Source organism: Eptatretus burgeri, chromosome 17 (genome assembly GCF_056783735.1).
Source record: "Eptatretus burgeri isolate ZD-2024b chromosome 17, Ebu_testis_v1, whole genome shotgun sequence".
Lineage (NCBI taxonomy): Eukaryota > Metazoa > Chordata > Myxini > Myxiniformes > Myxinidae > Eptatretus > Eptatretus burgeri.
Window position 1 is genome coordinate 1645263 of NC_140977.1, and position 22876 is coordinate 1668138.

At 39.0% G+C, this 22876-nt stretch overlaps 1 protein-coding gene across 7 annotated transcripts in view; it reads left to right on the plus strand.

The window, feature by feature from the left end:
* The window catches only part of LOC147009079 (uncharacterized), a 143714-nt gene that overhangs the window by 17088 nt on the left and 103750 nt on the right, over window positions 1–22876 (plus strand). For all 7 annotated transcript variants that reach the window (XM_085862698.1, XM_085862706.1, XM_085862708.1 and 4 more), the window contains one exon: window positions 310–363. In XM_085862698.1, the coding sequence (XP_085718824.1) occupies window positions 310–363 (54 nt within the window). The remainder of the gene's footprint in view (window positions 1–309; window positions 364–22876) is intronic.

A 22876-nucleotide genomic window follows, 5' to 3' on the forward strand; every position in this document is an offset into this window, starting at 1 on the left:
GAGGACCCAGCTCGAGCTCGTTATCCCAAACGGCATCCGCAGTTGCTTCGCAACTTTTTGGGCCACGTAGTTACCTGTGGCCTTGTGGCTTCAGGTTTAGAAGTCGAGAGTTGTGTCTGAGCAACCCCCTCGTGCATTCCTGCGTGCTCGCTCTGAAACCTGTAACAATATATTTATCAGAAGTTATTCTTCAGACTCAGGACTCAGGGTAGACGTGCACACAGCAACGGTTGTTCGGGAATCACTCGGTTACCAACATGTAATCCCAATAATGTAGAGGTAACATGGTATGATTGTTTGTGTTTCCAGATTTTGATCGGAAGCTGAATGTGGATCCTGAACGTGGTGATTCTCCCATCAAAAGTAAGTGGTTAAAACTATTCATCAGATTTTGTTTCACAGCACAAGTTACTGGATGTGCCTAAATGCATGAATTTATGTCGGTGTTGTGTTTGAAATTGTTTGTTGTTGTTGATGATGGAAACAAATTGTTTTAAAATGGTGAGTACATGTAAAAACATGCACACGTCATGGACAGGGTGGCAGTGAAAAGGTCGGAGGTAAACAACATGACAGAATGTGACAGGACGTGGATCATGGCTGGATATGTGAAGGTGGGTTAGGGAAAGATACAAAAAAGGGAAGAAGAAGAAAAAGAAGGTATGGGAGAGAACCAAAATGTATGGCATCACATGTAGAGGGGAAGAACAAGAGATAAGTTTCCTCCTTGGATAAAAAGAGAGATTAAGGATGGTGGAAGAGAGAAAAGCTGAGATGAAGGGTGGAAGAAGAGAAATGGAGATGGATGGTAGAAAAGAGAGAGAAAAAAAATCCCATTTTTTTCACATCGTTTTTTTAAATGTATCCAGTTGTTCTTGCTTTTCCTTTTTGCAGATAAAAACTCAGTACTTTGAAAATCCAGAGATTGAATATCTCACAGAATGGAACGGAACGATCAGCTGATTTTTGAGCAATTTCCCAGCATGTGTGCAGGTGCACAGAATATCAACAAGGGAATTCCCTATTTCAACGATGCCGCTTAGTTTTGGTACAACTCCGTTGTGTTCACTGTGGCCCCATCTGTGCATAGCAAGACTAGTTTTTTTCTTCAAGACAAGGCTTGTGTTTTCACCCCCCTCTGTCTGTTGGGTCGCTGAAATAGGTGACCCTTATTGTCAGTAATTCTGTCTGTTTGTTTGGATGTTTGTTCGTTTGTCATCAGCAAAATAAACATAGCCTGGTGTTGGCTTAGTAGTTAGGGTGGCTGGCTTGGGATCCTAAGTTCTTGAGTTCAAGCCCTGTTGGCTGCTGAATTAACACCAGGGGTTGACTCAACCTGTCATCCTTCCAACGTCGGCAAAATGAGTACCGGTGTACTGGTCCCGATTGGAATAGGTGTAGCATATCCCTGTGTGTCGTAAGAGGCAACCAGGGTTGGCGTCAGGAAGGGCATCCGGCCATAAAACATTGCTTCAAGAAAAGCTAACCTCTGCTGAAAAATGGCTGTAAAAACGGTTGTTGTTGTTGTGGTTGTATAATTGGTAGTAAACGTGGGCGGATTTTGACCAAACTCGGGTGGTAGGGTACATCTTATGACCTAGTGCTTTGGAAATTGTGATGGTTGTTCGGGATGCTTTGGTTCCCGAGCAACAACCGAAAAACCTTCAAAATCAGTACTGTTCACGCGAAATCAATTCCGAAAGCCATTATCCCACGTCGGGTTATGAAATTTGGCACGAATGATCTTCAGGTGATGCTCTATCAAATATATTCTGGTTTTTGTGATATATGGAATACTTTACCCGCAGTGCCCCCTACAATTAGGGTATTGGCGAAAATTGAAGGCCACCTAGCGACCAGGTGAGTGCATCGATACGAATGAAACTTTGCAGGTTCATGGTACTCAATGAGTACTACAACTTTGCCTCAGGACATATTGACCGATTTTGCTTCGGGGTCAAAGGTCAATTAGTGCAAAAATAGATAATATGCGAGAGCTGGAGGTGCCTTCGCGCCAAATACTATTCCTCCTCGGGTTATTGTCGGATGGTCATGAAAATTCACACCAATCATCTGGAATACATTGTGCACAAACAATCGAGCCGGATTTTCGATTTAGATCTTTGTTCAACCGCAGCACCCCTTCGAACTTTGGGGATTTCCGATTTCAAACCGCATTTTCGGTACTTTTCATTCAAATGGATACCGAGCAGTTATAAGTAGATGGAACTGGATGAGATTTGATATGCATAATCTTGAGGTGATTCCCGATCCGCAATATGACATCCATTTTGCTCTATATCTTGTAGTTTCCATGCTCGGCGACCCATCGCTGCCGACTGGCTTGTTTGTTTGTCTGTCTGTCTGTGTTTGTGCAGGATATCTCAAAAAGTTGTGGACGGATTTGGATGAAATTTGGGAGGCAGGTTCGGTCTGTGACGAGGACGAACTGATTAGATTTTGATGAAGATCCAGATCTGGATCCGACTACCAGAATTTTTAAAAGTGATTCTTCACCATTGTGAGATGGGGCCAAAAACGATATTGCAGCACGATATCTCAAAAAGTTGTGTACGGATTCGGATGAAACTTGGTGGATATGTTGGGTTTGTGACGAGGAAGAACTGTTTCAATTTTGGTGAAGATCTGAATTCAGATCCGGATCTGGCAATTTTTTAAAAGCTATTCTTCACTCTTGTGAGATCAGGCTAAAAACGAGCTGTTAGGGTTTGAGTTCGCTGATATTTCTACAAAAAAAGTAGAAAGAAATTGCATGGTGGAGGTGTGCGCTCAACCGAGTGCCCTTATTTTCAGCTTTTTTTTGTTTTGTTCCACTGCATACCAAAGATGCATATGTGGGTATCAAAATATTTTTTCATGTCAACAAATTTCTGGAAGAAATGGTGCATTATTTGAAAAAAAGTGCAAGGGTGCCAATATTTTTGCCCATGACAGTGGCCTTCATGACTTTGGCATACTCGGTGCTCCTTTCGTGTTTTTCAAAAATTGGGTGGCTGAAGTTTCAGTGTGGTAGATGTGTAGTGGATGCTTCCACCAGTGTCATCGATGCTTGTTTTGTCTGCAACGTTTGGGTGAGCATGGCAGAGTTTACACCACATCTCAATGCTTTCCGTGTTAGTTTCCAGCCATGGGATGTCATTAAGCCATTTGTCAGAAAATTCTTGTTTCTTCACATCCGATTCAGTCGGCTGACGAACTTTTTTCAGAGGTGGAACATCAAATGAGTCACTCAATGTACATTGCTTTTTATCCCCCACCGCGTGGCGGAAGGGGGATATTGTTGTCACCCGTGTCGTCCGTCCGTCCGGCTGGCTGGGCGTCAACATTTATAGCTGTGAGTGCAATAACTCGTAAACTGTTCGCCATATCTATTTGAAATTTGGGTCACACATGTACCACCTGAAAAGGAAGAACCCAATTGATTTTGGGCGTGGCCGGATCCAAGATGGCCGACTGGGGCGGCCATCTTGAAAAGTTTTTTGTAATAAATGTAAAAACGCTTATCTGATTTCAATTATTTTTCAATGGCGGGGGATTCCCCATCTCTGATGGTATATTTTGAATGATTGGAACCACAACCCAGAAATCAGACATAAAATTGAAAGACACAACAGTTTGAGATGACGAGACTGAAAAGAAACCTCACTCACATGGGCACATGGACACAGTCCGCTGGAAAGAGGATGTCAGTGAGCCAAACTTGTTTCTCCAACACTTCGCTATCCACAACCAGACCTTGACATAACGTCCATCGCGAATTGAGCGCCCAGGAGCTGTGCTTATTCTCCACATGCCGATCCCCTTTTGTCATCTTCGAACGCACTCGTCTGCCTTCTTAATCACCTCTCCGATTTTTAAAGTATCAATGAAGATTTGTATGCATCTTATTCCTCTGCCAGCGCTCTCTCTCAAAATGTCCGCTCCAGATGAGACGCTCACAATCCGATCTTTTTCGTTCCGGACGCTCCTGGACCTCACCTTCCTCTTCACTCACACATACTCCTCAGATAAATTCTTTAAACTTGTGAGTTATAATATATAACATGAATTATAATGTTATTGTTGATAAACTTAAAGTTTTAAATCACAGAAGAATCATTCCTTGAAGGATACATTAATTTTTTTGACTGCACCTGCGTACCAGTTATGTAAATCCCTGCTTTTCAATAACTTATAGAGTGAAGACATAAACATTTCAAAGCCATAATTAGGGTTTCACACAATATATATATATATATATATATATATATATATATATATATATATATATATATATATATATATATATATATATATATATATATATATACACATACACACACACACACACACACACACACACACACACACACACACACACACACACACACACACACACACACACACACACACACACACACACACACACACAGTGGGGAGAACAGGTATTTGATACAGTGCCGATTTTGCAGGTTGCCCACTTACAAAGCACGCAGAGGTCTGTAATTTTTATCATAGGTACACTTCAAGTGTGAAAGAAGGAATCTAAAACAAAAATCCTGAAAACACATTGTATGATTTTAAAATAATTAATTTGCATTTTATTGCATGAAATAAGTATTTGATACATCAGAAAAACAGAACTTAATATTTGGTGCAGAAACCTTTGTTTGCAATTACAGAGATCGGACGTTTCCTATTGTTCTTCACCAGGTTTGCACAGACTGCAGCAGGGTTTTTGGCCCACTCCACCATACAGATCTTCTCCAGATCCTTCAGGTTTCGGGGCTGTCGCTGGGCAACACAGACTTTCAGCTCCCTCCAAAGATTTTCTCTTAGGTTCAGGTCTGGAGACTGGCGAGGCCACTCCAGGACCTTGAGATGCTTCTTACGGAGCCACTCCTTAGTTGCCCTGGCTGTGTGTTTCGGTTCGTTGTCATGCTGGAAGACCCAGCCACGCCCCATCTTCAATGCTTTTGTTGGGCGAAGGAGGTTGTTGGCCAAGATCTCGCGATACATGGCCCCACCCATCCTCCCCTCAATACGGTGCAGTCGTCCTGTCCCCTTTGCAGAAAAGCATCCCCAAAGAATGATGTTTCCACCTCCATGCTTCACTGTTGGGATGGTGTTCTTTGGCTTGTACTCATCCTTCTTCTTCCTCCAAACACGGCGAGTGGAGTTTAAACCAAAAAGCTCTATTTTGGTCTCATCAGACCACATGACCTTCTCCCATTCCTCCTCTGGATCATCCAGATGGTCATTTGCAAACTTCAAACGGGCCTGGACATGCGCTGGCTTGAGCAGAGGGACCTTGCGTGCGCTGCAGGATTTTAATCCATGACGGCGTAGTGTGTTACTTATGGTTTTCTTTGATACTGTGGTCCCAGCTCTCTTCAGGTCATTGACCAGGTCCTGCCGTGTAGTTCTGGGCTGATCCCTCACCTTTCTCATGATCATTGAGGCTCCACGAGGTGAGATCTTGCATGGAGCCCCAGACCGAGGGAGATTGACTGTTATCTTGAACTTCTTCCATTTTCTAATAATTGCGCCAACAGTTGTTGCCTTCTCACCAAGCTGCTTGCCTATTGTCCTGTAGCCCAGCCCAGCCCAGCCTTGTGCAAGTCTACAATTTTGTCCCTGATGTCCTTGGACAGCTCTCTGGTCTTGCCCATTGTGGAGAGGTTGGAGTCTGATTGATTGAGTGTGGACAGCTGTCTTTTATGCAGATAACGAGTTCAAACAGGTGTAGTTAATACAGGTAATGAGTGGAGAATGGGAGGGCTTCTTAAAGACAAAACGAACAGGTCTGTGAGAGCCGGAATTCTTACTGGTTGGTAGGTGATTAAATACTTATTTCATGCAATAAAATGCAAATTAATTATTTTAAAATCATACAATGTGATTTTCAGGATTTTTGTTTTGGATTCCGTCTTTCACAGTTGAAGTGTACCTTTGATAAAAATTACAGACCTCCACGTGCTTTGTAAGTGGGAAAACCTGCAAAATCGGCAGTGTATCAAATACTTGTTCTCCCCACTGCATATATGTATGTGTGTGTATATATACATATACATATACATATACACATACACAGTAGACTAGGTGTAAGTCGGCAGCGTGTAACTCGTCACTTCGCCTAAGTCGGCAGCGTCGAAAAGTCCCGAATTTATCTCGTGTTAAATCCCTTTGAATAAAGGGTCATCCCTTTGTAAGTCGTCATCTCTGAGTCGTCAGATGTTGTCCATTCCCACGTAATGGAAGCTCAAGTAAATTCCCACTCCTAACTCGTCACACGGAACTGCTGCCTCATGAGAAGCCCGATTTCATGGAATCGTGATGCTCGCTCATTGGTGTACACCACCAGTGATAGGCTATTTATAACTGCGTACACACGTTGATCGCACTGCAGGCAGGACAATGGCGACTAAGCGTAAGCTTACAACTAAAACCTACCAAGAAAAATACGACATTATCCAGTTTTGCGAGGCAAATCCACTGATGAAGAAAACGGACATAGGTGAGAAGTTGGGCATCAAACGGCAGACATTGAACGATATCTTGAAGAATAAGGGCAAGATATTTGGACAAGTGGAGAAGATCATGAGGCCGGTGGGAAGTGTGAAATGTGTGTCCTTTTGAAGATGTCAATGACTCTCGCTCATCATCTGGTTTCGGCAAATGTCGGCTCAGCCAAATATTCGGTTTGGCCGATTCGGCCGAAACTGTCTTTCGGTGGGGGATTGCCCAGCCAACATCATGGAATACAATGACCGGTTTGAATCCTTTCTCATGCACCAGATGCCCAAGAGTTTGAGGCAGTCAAACATAACGGATTACTTCGCGAAGAAGTAAAGGATCGATCGAGCTTAGTGTTGAAGTCCGATCATGGTTTTATATTGGCTTGTTTTGTACATTACCGCACTCACTTACATAGGCATTGAGTGGTAATCATCACCACGATGCCTGTGTGTCATGTAATTTGTCACCATACCATCACCGATGGTATACGAGTTGTCTTACAGAGTTGTTCATTATCTTTACTTTTGATAAACTGATTCATGAATTCAATCTTTGCTTGATCACTTTCCAAGTCACCAACTCACCCTCACCTATGCCTCGAGGATTGTGTTTTCCTTTTGGTACAATAGCCGGCTCTCACACATATGTGTCCAGGCCACACCGACTTCATCCTTCAACCCACAGTCATCATGAATGTTCGCATACGCGTAAGACGTCACATTTCTAAGTCGTCACTTTTTCCTCGGTCCCGATGGTGACGACTTATGCCAAGTCTACTGTCTGTGTATGTATGTATATATATATATATATATATTTGTTATGGTTTCTCACCACTCTGGCGTGCGGACGACCGCTTTTAGCTAATTGCGGCCGCGCTCCTTCCGACCGTGGCAATCCAGTCGCAGGTTTCGGATCAACGCCGAAATCCAGCTACGGGTGTGTTTTTAATCACACCATAAATCAGCCAACTATTCTGTCCGCGCGCGACGGTCCGATCGCCGAATTGTCGATTTACCTAAGTATGCGCGCAGACAGAAATGCCGGGGATTTGCACCTCAATGGGACTTGCTTGGAAACGAGCCGCTTAAGCAGCTCACCCCTTTTGCGATTTGCCCAGCGGTGTATATCGCCAAGCCCCGCCGGATCCGATTACTTTATCCGCTATTTAAAAGCCAGTTAATATCCCGAACGCAATACGGCAGCTCAATTGGGGGAAAGGACGCAACGAACAGGTCAACATTCGAACAAGGACATTTATTTGTTACACACGTATGCACTCATACATGTATGCAATCAAACACGTATGAGTCGGGTGAATATACTGATTCTGGCTCACTTTTCCCCATGTGAATGAATGGGGGATTTTCAGCGATTCATTTTTTTTTTCCCCCTAAAAAGTAAACCCCCTTTTTATCCCAAGGTATATTTGGTTGTCTCCCCTTTTAACCTTGGGACACTTTTTTTCAAATAACCAATGCAATAAGATAAAGATTTGTTCAAGTAGTAATGTGATTTGTTAAAGGTGATTCGAAAGAAATATCTGAAACATGTAAGCCTTGGGACACTCTTTTTCAAATAACCAATGCATATTGTTTAGCTCACTCATTGAACCTATAAAGATTTGTTCATTCTCAAATTCCTTCAATAGTTTAATTTTCTTTGCACAATAATCCCCATCTAAAATATTTAAAAACAAAACATTTGAATCTTTATATTTTTTTAAGATACCCCTTTTGTGTCATTATGAAATGATAAACTTCTCTTAATGCTCTTGTTTGACCACCTCCTGAGCCACATATCATTTTGAGATTATAGTAACTTGTTTTTTCATTGTTCAATTGATAACCATCAAAGTTTTCAGTCCATTCAAGTATATTAATTTTTTTCTTTACATCCTCCAACTTTCTAGGTTTTAAATTGATTCGCTTATTTGTTTTATTTACCTTTGTTTTAGTTATTTTTTCAATAAGACTTATTTGATATTTTTCACATTCATTATGTTTTCCATTTTTATGGAAAACATTTACCAAGACTGAGATTTTCTCCACTCTTTAGTTTGATTAATACTTGGTTTGACCATTTATATATTGTGAAAAAACGCGGCGGTATCCCTTAAAAAACCCAAACCCATCTTCCTATCGTTAAAACACAATCTATTTTATACACTCTATCATACAATATCCATATGGAACACAATCTATTCCATTATCTAAAATAAATCTCTTATCATCAAAGGCTCCTAATGCCTTTTTATTTACTTCTTCACTATATATGTTATGTTTAAAACTTCTTATTGTATTCATTTTCCTATATTCTTCTTTCTTATTCATCAAACAATTGTAATAATTTCTAAAAGTTATTGATTTCTTTATTACACATTTCTTTATTCCCTTTAACCTCTTATCAATCTGATCACCATACTTATAAGCATATGCCTTTGCTCTCAATCCAATAAACTCACTCATTACTTTTCCACCCAACTCATCCTTAAACTTTCCCATAACCTTTTCATTCTTTTTGGAAAATAACTCTCTCTTCTTACTAAAATTACTTGTATCATATACTCCAATATTTTTCTTCATATCTTTTTCAACATCATCAGTTTTTATATCTAGGATAAACCTATCATCAGTGTCCATATCCAACAATGAAACATTTTCACCATACTCTTTCTTTAAGCCATTATACAAATAATCATACATCAATATCTTTGATAAATCAAGAACTGCTGTTCCAATATAAATTGTTTTATCCATTACAATACTTTCCTTTTCCATATGAATAGCAGAAAAGTTCTCTGAAAAAACCTCTTCTCTCTTCAAACTTGGTTTATTTATCAATCTCAAAGCTTCTTTCCAAGATGTTGCAAATCTAATGTTTTGCCTGTTTCTAACATTCTCCATTGTCTTTCCAAAGACAGCATTATTCATCAATTTATAGAATTCCCCTTCAAATTTTACTTTTGTATTTGTTCTCATATCTGCATTGAATTTAATATACTTTTTCATCCAAGGACTTTGTTTAAATTTTAAAACTCTATGAATTTTAGCTACTCTCAATCCTTCTCTCAAAAACTGTTTTAAGCTTCTCTGATGCAAAACATATCCCTCTTTATCATAGAATGTTGTTAATAACTTTTCTGTTGATTTGCCTTTAATATTAAAACTTTTATGATAATCACTGAACCATTCTTTCTTTGGGGTTTCTTTCTCACAGGCAAAAGGAAGGTCTTTATGCTTATTATGAAGATCACTTGGGTACCTCAAATCAACTTCAAAATAATAACCTTCTTCTTCCTCATTCAAATTCCTCTTGAGAAGAAATAACAATATTCATCAAAGCCTTTTCATAATCCTTTTCTTCCACCCACTCTAATTTACCATAAGGCAGAGATTGAGACATTGCCCATCCATGCAAATTATTAGCATCAAAATACATCAAATAATTACTATCTTTTTCACTATCATAATTTGGAAGATATTTTTTTTGAACTCATTTTTTTGTGTTTTTGTTATTGAAGATGTCTATTATAACTACTCTTCAAAACATCTTTTGAGCAGATATCACAATGTTTTCTTTCCAACTCAAGAGGAGATATTTGATCAAATAGATTAAATGTATGTTTGTTGGTTTGAAGGTGTTTTTTATAATATTTAAATTTGTGGTTACAAACATCGCAGTACGTTGTATTCACCATATTTATACAATAAAACTTTGCTTAAACTAAAATTTTCTTGATGAAAATTTCATTTAATTTATAGGTGAATCTGTGCTTAAAACCATTTTATCCTCCAACTTTTTTCACTTAATAAATACAATGTTTCAAGACACAAAAGACAAGTTTCAGTCAATCTCTTCATTTGTAAAAGATACTGAGAAATATGTCAAGAATGTAAAATTGAACAAAGATAAATATAACAACTTTTGGATAAAAACAATTATGGTGGATAAGACGAGTTCTTCAATTTCCTTCAGTGGAAGGGCTTTTAGTATCGACTACTCTCACAAGGTTTAAATGCTGGTCTTCAAAAAGAAGATGTAATTGGTTTATTGAAACTTCAAAAAAACCTAAATGATAATAACATTGAAGATATAATTCAACTATTTTTTGATACACAGAGATGTAAAAAGAAATCAAAACCGATAACTTGTATTCTTAGTGATAATACGGATGATATACTGTCTCCCCAAGATTTGGATAAATCAAAAAAGAACCTCGTTATCTTTGATGATTGTTTTAATGAGAGAAACCAAACGGTAATGGACAGCAACTACACAAGAGGGAGACATTCTTCTTGTAATTGTATTTATCTTAGGCAATCGTACTTTCAACTTCCTCATCGTTCCATCAGAAACAATGCTAATACTTTTATTTTATTCAAGTTAAATTCAATAGATATAAATAATTTTTGGAGAGATAATTGTTATACATTATGTAGTAAAAAGGAATTTGGGGATAACATGAAGCACACGACTGAAAAATATAAATATGTTGTTGTGAAACAAGATGAGATGTTCAGGGATATATTTTTTGTTTTATAAACAATTACATATATAAATGACAACTATTATTATAAATCTTGTGGGTAAATCTGCTTCTGGAAAAAAAACTTTCATAAATCAAGGTTCTTGTTTAGTACAAATGAGAATATTGTGAGTTTACTTAAAAAACACCCCGTGTTACGCATTGTATCAACAACAACGAGAGCAATAAGACCTGGAGAAGTAAAAGGTGAAGATTATCACTATATTTCAGTGGAGGAACATATGTGATTGAGGAATGAAGGTCAAATATTTGAGGAGGTTTCTCTTGGTACAACAAAATATTCACATTATAAGAGTGAGTTAAACAAACTAAAATCTGGTGGTCTTGGGATATTAGAAACTAATCCAGAAGGAACGAGACAAATTGTTAAATATCTGAGCGGAGTGAAGATTTTATAATTCGGTTTTTTATGTTGATGAAGAAACTCAATGCAAACATATGAAAAACAGAGATGCAAGTATTAGTGAAGAAGAAATTACAACTCGTATTAATGTTAATAAAGAATTTGATGAAATATTTAAAGAAAAGGATTTATTTGAACACATCAACTTGGATGATGAAGAAAAGGAAAATTTCCCTGTTGATCTTTACAATTCATGAAATGATATTTTCCAATAAATAAATGGATGCGAAAGAAAGAGCAAGAAGATTTTAGAAACATCAAGAGTTGGTTTCAAAAGTTGTAAAACAACAGGAAGACATAAAGAAGAAACGCAGACAGAAACTAACAGGCGAAGAAGCATTTGAAAGAAAACAAGAGAAATTTTTTAAACCACTTTTAAAAACTTCCCAAGAAAAAATGAAAGATGTTTCCACATTTCCCACAGTAGAATATACTCCTAAAAAACTTCAAATGTTTAAAGATTTTGATCAAATGACGGAGGAAGAATTAGGGCATTAAGGAGAATTAGAATATGATGATGAAGGTTTATTTCAACAACTGGAAGAGATTAATCGACCCCCTGATTAGATTGTGAATGCTCTTCAAAACAATGAATATTCAGCGGATTCAAAAACCAAAGCAGGACAACCAGCAATATTTCATCTTGTTCAAGAAAAAGTATTGATTTTTAATGAGGAATTAAAGTTCTTGGGTTCTGCTCAACCCCCTGTCAAACGAACTCCGAGATTAATGTTTGTTCTCACAAAAGATGGAAGACAAGCTTCAACTGTGAGGAATGAATCAAAGTATATTGATAAACTATTGGATATCAAAAATAATGATGATAGAGTATATATTGATCTGCTGAACACTAAATTATTGGGTTATTATTTCTTGTAAAATTAGGAAAAATGAGAAGGAGAAACACATTATTCAGGCTTTAAGTATCCTTGGTTCAGGTATTAGTTTTCTTCCAAATGACCCATCGCAATTAGTTAATAGACTGTTATTGTTGTTAGGTAGAAAGAAGGCTGGGAATAACAATTGTTTGAATGAAGCATCAGCCATTTTAGACCAGTTGATAAACATGAAAATAATTAATAAATCTCAATATAAAGACATTTTATCTCATTAAATAAGATGAGAAGCACAATCCTGAGTTTTAATTTCACAACAAGCAACCACTCATCTTCATTCCCAAACCCACTACAGCTTGATCCAACAAAAGAATATGAGGCATCTTTATTGTCCATGGAAACTTATAATACCTTATTTAATATAACTAATAAAAATGAAAAGTTTATTTATAATCCCGGAAGTGGATACAAACGATAACAGTCTCACCCGGAGCATATGAGATTTCTCAAATATCTTCCGAAATTGCTCGTCTTATGAAAGAACAGGGTGATGAACCAAAAAATATTGTTATAGACATTCAAAAACGTACTTCAAAATCAACAATTAAAGTTAAAAAATAACTACAAGGTTGATTTCACAATTGATAATTCATTTAGAGAGTTATTGGGTTTCTCCTCAAAAAAGATTGAAACTAATGGGACGATTTACAGTGATAATGTCATTCAAATATCCTCAGGAATAAACTCGGTATTAATTCACTGTGATTTGATTGATGGTGCTTATAATGATGGAATAAAAACAAATACAATATTTTCATTCAGTGCATACTCAACCCCAATTGGTTATAAATTCAATATGGAACCCAAAAATTTGGTTTATCTCCCTGTGTCAGAAAAAAACATACACAGTAAATTTTAGGATAACCGACCAAGATAATTGTGTGATTTCTTTTCATGGGGAAGTTATATCCATCAGAATTCACCAACGTGAAGTTTTCCAAAAAATAAATACGATGGTTATTGTGAAGAAACACGAGTTGGGAAAATTTAAAATAATTACAGGGGAAGGGATGTTCCTTTCCCCACAATACAATGGTGAAGGTATGTATCTTGGGAGAGGATACTATAAACCTGAGACAAAGGGGTGTTGGACATCAATTTAGAGGAGATGGTATAATTGATACTCCAATGGGTATTGGTTCAACTATTCTTCAACATGAAGACCTAATTGGTTCAACTGCTTCTGCTGTGGGAAATTTAGCAGGTGCTGCAAAAAGCATAAAAGATGCCCAGAAGGAATCTCATAAATTACAAGAAATTAAGAAAGGCAAAACTCAGTTGTCCCCCCAAGAACGACAAAATAATTCGAATACTTGGATCAGGGTTTCAAAAGTTTTAACATCTTTTTTCCTCAATAAATACAAGTATGGAAGCAATTGATAGTATCTATGATTTGGATGAGACTATTATTATCTCAAACTCCACTAAAAAAGATTACTTCAAGGTAAATGCAATAACTGGAACAGACTGGAATGCAAATGGTACAAAAAGTTTTGAAATAAATAATCAACAAACCTATTTGAATCTATCCGAAAGTTTCTTGTTGTGTAAATTTATATTCACTAAGGCTGGGAATAACACAAACGCTACACTCCTAAATGATTTCTTCTGGAAAATGTTTGATAGTGTGCGTTTGTATATTGGAACACAAGAAGTTGAAGCCGTTGATTATGTCTCTGCTGTATCTGAAATGATGAAATTTACACTCTATACATTCAGTGATAGAATGGGAAAGGGGTCTGTCAAAGGTTTTATTCCTGATATGTCAATGGGAACAACCACAGACCCTGGATATTCTCAAAGGAAAGGAATGTATACTGATGATCCAAAAGCAGTTAATAGTTTTACTGTGGCAGTTCCTCTTTAAGGTATATTTGGATTTTGTGATCATGATAAAGTTCTGTATGGTCTTAAAATTAAGCCTGGTGTTGGCTTAGTGGTTAGGGTGGCGGCTTAGGATCCCAGGGTCCTGAGTTCAAGCCCCATTGGCTGCTGAATTAACACCAGGGGGTTGACTCAGCCTGTCATCCTTCCGAGGTCGGCGAAATGAGTACCAGTGTACTGGTCCCGGTGTATGCTCCGGTTAGAATAGGTGTACCATATCCCTGTGTGTCGTAAGAGGCGACCAGGGTTGGCGTCAGGAAGGGCATCCGGCCATAAAACATTGCCTCAAGAAAAAGCCAAACCCCTGCACAGCGGGGAAAAATGGCTGTAAAAACGGTCATTTTATGGTCTTAAAATTAGATTTCAGCTCCAAAGGAATGATAATGAAAATAGATTGCTTTTTGGTGTTGGTAGTGCTTTTGGTGAGCAGAATAAATTTGTAATTGATGAAATGAGTTGGTTTATTCGTGAATATACTCCTAATCTTAAAACAGAAGAGATGTTGAATAGAAGACTTAACTCAAAGAAACCACTCAGTGTATCATACCTCAAAAGAAGACGTCAACACGTTAAACTCAACCAAACCACTTGCACGTGGAATTTGGGTGTTCTGGAAGGAAAGCCTCTATCTGTGGATCATTTTTAAAAGCAGATGGTGAAAATGCTACTGAGAAGAATAATGCATTGAGCGATAATGCTAAGGTGAAACAACTTAGCGTTTCTCTCTGGAACATTTTATCCACGAGATAGATTGGAAATTAATTGGGGAAAAAATGATTGTCCTGAAGCATACAAGTCTTACCAAAAGGTGTGTGAAAGTAATGGAAATAAAGAACCTATTTTGGATATGACAGCATTTAAAAGTTTGTATACAATCTATGCGTTTGACCTGAGCGCTCAAAAGGAAACTATAAAGTCGAATCGATTGGATACTTCCCTATACATTGAAAGAGGAGATAGTGAAGAAGTTGATGCATATTGTTTGCTTTTGGAAGAAACAGAATTGCAGATTAACACAGATAATGGTGTTATGATTAGTCTCACATCATTTTTTTGTTAAATAAATGAGTGGCAAAGTACCAACTGGGGTATATGTTAATCAAATCAATCTTCATAAACTATCATCTTGTGTTCAAAATCAAAAGCCTTGTACGATTAACGTAAATACAATTCAGAGAAAAGGAGCAGTAAGAATTGATGCTTTGCTCACAAGAGAACAGGTTAAAATCTTGAACGATACTGGCTCACTTAAAATTAAAATGACAAAACCACTGTTGAAAAAATATTCAATAAGAGAGACGAGTGGATAGGAGGATTTCTCCCATTTCTAATTCCTTTATTTGCTGGTTTAAGTGCGGTTGGAGCATTGACGGGTGGTATTTCAACAGCGGTGAAAACTGCCAATGAAAGGAAGGCTTAACTCCAGGCTCAAAAAGAATTGGAAAGACATAACAAAGAGTTGGAGAAACAAATTAGTGGAAGTGGTGTAATTGTAGATTTTGCTGAAAAACTTGAAGGTCTGCCTGATAAAGCGAGATTGTTAGTTGGAGATATGCTTTCTTCTATCGCACAAGCAGGTGTAAAATTAACTAAAAGTGGTAATGGATTATATCTTTCTAATAAATAAATGAGCATTGATGAGTGGTTTAAAGAATACAACATCAAATTTACAACTTGTCAAATATTGTAAGAAATTAAAAATTCATAATGTGGTTATTTGTATGAGAGATGAATTAACAAATGTGCCGAAACATACAAAGAATATTCTTATGAACTTCGAAGATAATAATGGGAACGGTTCTCATTGGGTTTGTATTTTTAATAGTCAAGACAAATATTATTTTGATAGTTTTGGTCTTCCACCACCTGTTGAAGTCATAAAATTCTTACAGAATGGTGTTTATCAAACATTTCAAGTCCAAGAATTAAATTCCAAGTGTTGTGGTCAATTATGTCTTTTTGTGTTATTTCAACTCAACAAAAATAAAAATTTTTATGACTATTTTTAATCTAATATAAATGACATGTTTGTAAAGATGGTTCTATCTTTGGTGTATCCCAAGAACTGGATATTGATTTATCAAATTATTACACAAAGGCACAGGCTGAACGACAAAAATATAATATAACCAAAAATATTAATATGAAAAATGCTTAAAAATTAAAAAAAATTATCCAAGCCCGACTGACGCGAATGACTTGGTGAGATGAAGCGATTTATCACAATATACATCCTAAAATAAAACGGTTTTTTTTATTTTTCATTTCGTATTTTCATTTCGTATTTCAGATACAATTTCCTGTGAGAGAAAATAATAATGTATTAATTAAGTGATTTAATTATTAAATGAGTATGCTTAAATCAAACTGAAAATAGGAAAATAAAATCTTACCTCAATGGATAAGAGGTTTGAATCCAGTTCATCAACTTGAAGGTTTAGTTCCATACAAGTAGTTGATCTCCAGGCAAGCACACAGCACACCATTGCCCGAAAAAAAAAAAATGTTTAAAATGGAGCCTGGGCTTGAGGCTTTTATAGGGAAAGACTGGTGGGTGTGGTTTCCTTTGGAAATTCCCTGGGCAAGCCCAGGCAAATTTTTCAAAAGCATAACATTCTAGAATTTTCTGGTGATTTCTTTGTGAGTCAGAGATGAACTGGAAATGATGTAAGAGTAGGTGGGGCTTAGCAAAAGTGGGCAGGGCTTAGGAAAAGTGGACGTGGCTTACAAAAATACCTCATAAAAGTGGGTGGGGCTTAGAGAAAAGTGAGCGTGGTTCACGAAAATACCTCATGAAAAATGGGCGGGGCTTAGCAAAAGTGGGTGGGGTTTAGGGAAAAGGGGGTGGGGCTTATAAAAATTCATTCCAGGGTGGGTGGGGCTTATGAAAAGTGGGCGTGGCTTAAAAAATAACCTGTGGCTCAGGAGGTGGTCAAACAAGAGCATTAAGAGAAGTTTATCATTTCGTAATGGCACAAAAGGGGTATCTTAAAAAATATAAAGATTCAAATGTTTTGTTTTTGAATATTTTAGATGGGGATTATTGTGCAAAGAAAATTAAACTATTGAAGGAATTTGAGAATGAACAAATCTTTATAGGTTCAATGAGTGAGCTAAACAATATGCATTGGTTATTTGAAAAGAGTGTCCCTAGGCTTACATGTTTCAGATATTTCTTTCGAATCACCTTTAACAAATCACATTACTACTTTACTACTTGAACAAATCTTTATCTTATTGCATTGGTTGTTTGAAAAAAAGTGTCCTGAGGTTAAAAGGGGAGACAAATAAATATAACTTGGGATAAAAAGGGGGTTTACTTTTTCGGGGAAAAAAAATGAATCGCTGAAAATCCCCCATTCATTTACATGGGGAAAAGTGAGGCAGAATCGGTATATTCACCCTACTCGTATGCAATCATGTAGTCAAGAAAGCAATACAGGAACAAGCCAGACAAAGAACTACAACCGTTCTATTTATTATGTGCACTTATTACAATATAATATATTATGTGCACTTATTACACCGTGGCACGCGGGGGGGGGGGGGAGGGAGGGGCGAGACATTCCAGGGAGTTTCGGCTCGGCTCCTTTTGGCCCGCTATTTTGGCCCGATCATGGACATTCTTTCTTTTCACCCTTCTGAGGGAAAATTCCAACAGAGCTCGGCTGAGCTCAGTTGTTGTTTCCCAACCGTCAATCCTGTTTACCCGTTCTGATGGATATCGGAGCGGGAGTTGTTGAGATGTTGTTGTTGCAGTGTGGTTAGCGCTGTGGTGGGGATGGCGTGATTATTGAGAGGCAGTTGTGGTTAGCGCTGTGGTGGGGATGGCGTGGTTGTTGAGGCGGTTGTAGTTAGTGCTGTGGTGGGAATGGCATGGTTGTTGAGAGGTGGTTGTAGTGGTTGTGGTTGTTGAAGTAGTCGTCGTTGTTCCAAAATAAAGATTGCAAAAGAATCATGTCTGACTCAAAGATCACAGCCCGGTTACACGAATATACTCCTTTAGACATCGGTGGGGAAATCTAATCTGTACACACACTTATCGACATAAATGATCTCTGGGAAACCTGAATGGTGTTCTGTGAATTTCCACACCCCTAACAATATATATTTAATATATATATATATATATATATATATATATATATATATATATATATATATATATATATATAACACACACACACACACACACACACACACACACACACACACACACACACACACACACACTCACACTCACACTCACTCACTCACACTCACTCACTCACACTCACTCACACTCACACTCACACTCACACTCACACTCACACTCACACTCACTCTCACACTCACACTCACTCTCACACTCACACTCACACACTCACACTCACACTCACACTCACACTCACACTCACACTCACACTCACACTCACACTCACACTCACACTCACACACACACACACACACATTATTTCTGTTAACGTCTGCGCGTAATTTGACGTATCTCCTCCAAAACTGCCGGATGGATTGTCGCCACTTTCTGCATGCGGGTGCTCTGTGGTCTAATGAACAGCATGGGCTTGTGTGAGATCACGCCACATGGATAGGTTTGGGAATTTTGGGCGATTTTCTAATTTTTACATTCGTTTGCATGGTGACGTGTGACGTCACCACTGAGAGGCGTATTTCCGTCATGACGTCATCGGTCATTCGCTCACGTCATTACGTCTGTCGTCGACAGACCGTCACCGCTGAGAGGCGTAATGCCACTACGAGAAAACAGCATCTGCAAAGTAAAACCCTCTTCTGCATATGCTGACTACCTCAGAAGGTGAATTTGACACAAAAAATGTAACAAGAAACATTGTATATAAAGTAAAGATTTATTTTAAAAAATATATTATTTCTGTTATCGTCTGCACGTATTTTGACGTTTCTTCTCCGAAACCGCTAGCAGGAATGTGCTCATTTCCCATTTACTGGGGTTTCTTAATGTGACGAAGACGATGCACTAAATTTCTAAGCTGGAATTGGATGACAACGTGGCTTCAACAAGATTTTCAACCCCTCGACGGCCGCATTTATTCCCGTTCGGTCGCCATCGCTGAACTGCTGTCCGGTAAGTGTTGCCATCTATCCAAAACATATGAACTCGAGTAAGGGAGTACTCATTGCATCAAACACTGAACATAAACACAACTGATACTAAATAGTAAGGCTCAGAACATCAGCAATGGTTGTCATGTTTTAAAAATCAGCGTGGAAGGAGGGGAACGATGAGCGCCAGAGCTCTGCCAACATGATGTATCCCGATTGGCTCTTTCCCGTACTGAACACGCCCTCTTGGACTGTCAATTTGTGTCTGAAATGCAACGCACTTCCCGGACTGAACACGCCCTCTTAGACTGTCAATTTGTGTCTGAAATCCAACATGCATATTAAAAACACCCGAAAATAAGTTGCAATAGGCCTATGTCCAGATAACATCAAAGGCTATAATCTGAAGGTAGGGGGAACCAGGGAACGGGTATGAGGCCATCCCTTCATTGCCCGGATTCTCTTCTTTTCTTTGTTCTTCGAAAGTGCGGTGTCCGACAATAGATTCTGGACCTTGAATGTGTGCGTTTTAACTGTTCAAATTAAAGAGGTGTTCGATTGTCGGATGCACCCAAACAAGTGCCGTTCATTACATTAATTGTCAATATCAACCGCCATCGTTACCTGTGTTGTGTCTTGCATGTGTGATCTTCAAATTAAAGCGTCCAAGCAGTGTTCGATTGTCGGATGTGTGCCAAAAAGTTCAGTTCATTGAAATTTGCATTCTGATTCTCGGTCACCCTCCACTGCTCCTGTTCAGTCTAGGGCTAGGCCTATATCATGTTAAACTTGCCCCATCAGACGCCAACCTTCCAGTCACACTGCAGAGGGTGCAATTTCCAGTCAGACTCGCATACGCGATGAACATAAACAAATCCCAGGTCCAAACATCTGACAAACTCGGAATATACCTCCCAGCCCCTCTGTTCTCCTATGGCCAACTATATGTTGCATTTTCACGTGCAAGAGGTTACTCCTATATATCTATCAAAGTGGACAATAATTCCTCATATCGGATTCAGCAACAAGACACTCATCTAAAATGTCATCTACAGGGAGGTCCTTTTATAAAACTATGGACAGGTAACTATAGTGCATCACATCCCTAATTACACCCTCCCCAGCTTCCCATAACATCAACTATTATGCCTCATCCACCTTTTGCCAGCCATTCATCTCCGTGCGAAGCACGGGCATATATATATATACATACATACATACATACATCAGGCCCCCGAGGAGGAGTGATGCAAGCGACATTTTTTAATGATATGATAGGCTCAGATGATAAGGTAAGGGTTAAAATAGTGCTATATGGCATTAACTCCAAAATGGCCGATGTGTCCCTGACATCACTCCTCCTCGCGACGCCTCATTACATTTATATTGTTGTAGATTTCCGCCCGTTCGGCGTGCGGGCGACCGCCTTAGCCCAATTGCGGCCGCGCGCGCCCACCGAACGTGCAATTTAGTCGTTGCTTCCGGATCAACGCCGAAACCCAGCTACGGGTGTTTTTAACACACCATAAACCAGCCAATCCCTCTGTCCATGCGCTACAGGGTCGATCACCGAAATGTTGATGTACCTAATTATTCGCGCGGACAGAGATACCGGGAGTTTATACCTCGACGGGGCCTGCACGAAAATGAGCCGCTGAAGCGGCTCATTCCGTATGCGAATGCCGAGCGGTTATTTATCGCCAAGTCCCGTCGGACAGGATTATTTTATCGGCTTTGTAATCAGCCAGCTAATATCCCGAACGCAATTATGGCAGTCAATGTGGGAAGGGACGCAATGAGCAGGTGACATTCAAAAATGGGGACATTTATTCGTACAGGCACGTAAGCAGTCAATCGGGGAATGGGGGCAGGACATGATCAAAAAGCCTACAGCCGATGTCTACTTATTATGTACAAGCACTTACTCACAATTCTACTTTGAGACAAGGTGCCATAGACTCTCATACAAAAACCCAAGAAAGAAAGAACAGGCTCGTAAGCCTTTATTATTGCTCAGAGCCGGGATGACCGAAGAGGCTCCAAGAGGCTGGGCCGGTTACCTCGCCGTCCCTCGGTGGCGACTGGTTGGGCTTCGGGTTGGCGACCCTTGGTCTCTCCGTCTCGCTGGCTCGTTGCCAACGCTGCAGCGGCTTCGAATGGCGGCTTGGTGGGTCAAGGGCCTTGCGCCGCGCCCGACTCTCCACTGCCGTCTGGCTGCGCTCCAAGGCTTCTCCCACGAGCTTCTGCTCCAGCGATCTCGACCCACCAACCCCATGACAACACTCCACTTCTTCCAACTCTCAACTGGCTCTCTCTCTCTCTCTCTCTCTCTCTCTCTCTCTCTCTCTCTCTCTCTCTCTCTCTCTCTCTCTCTCTCTCTCTCTCTCTCTCTCTCTCTCTCTCTCTCTCTCTCTCTCTCTCTCTCTCTCTCTCTCTCTCTCTCTCTCTCTCTCTCTCTCTCTCTCTCTCTCTCTCTCTCTCTCTCTCTCTCTCTCTCTCTCTCTCTCTCTCTCTCTCTCTCTCTCTCTCTCTCTCTCTCTCTCTCTCTCTCTCTCTCTCTCTCTCTCTCTCTCTCTCTCTCTCTCTCTCTCTCTCTCTCTCTCTCTCTCTCTCTCTCTCTCTCTCTCTCTCTCTCTCTCTCTCTCTCTCTCTCTCTCGCTCCCTATTCTGGCGAGTGAACACGGCTTTTTATCACCCCCAAGGGGAGGGGCCGCGGTGGGCTTTTTCCACCTTCAGCGCCCTCCTTCTCTTCACCTTTGAACCCTCATTCAGGCGGGATCCACCCCAATCAAAGGCGAACGTGGTTGATGAATTTCTCTGGTTGTTGTTGTTAAAATAAAAGATAGAGACAGAATAACGGCTAACTGAAGATGCACAGCCCGGCACACGAATAATTCCCTTTATACATCGGTGGGGATTCTAACCTGGAACACACACTTACCGAAATGACTGAGCCAAAGGACCTGAATAGTGGTTTGCGAATTTCCACAACCGTAACTATATATATGTATATGTATATATATATATGTATGTATATATATATATGTATGTATGTATATATATATATGTATATATGTATGTATATATATATGTATGTATATATATATGTATATATGTATATATGTATATGTATATATATGTATATATATATATGTATGTATATATATATATATATATATATATATATATATATATATATATATATATATATATATATATATATATATATATATATATATGGTCGTAGTTCATGAACTGGTCACCCTAAAAAGGCGGAGTTGTTACATGTTTTTCAAAACATCCACTTTCCACTTTGACTACAGACCAGAAAAAAACACATATCTAGATATCTTGGTATGAGAAGAAAGGTAATTTTGTCGAGTTTAATGTGGAAAAAACAGAAATAAAAAATATGCAATAGTTTTTGTGTAACAGGCAAATAAATGATACAAGTCAGGGTGGAGTAAACAGGCGGAGGCGGCGGATGTGGTGGAGGCGGCGGATGTGGTGGAGGCGGCGGATGTGGTGAGTCAAATTTGGAATAAACTG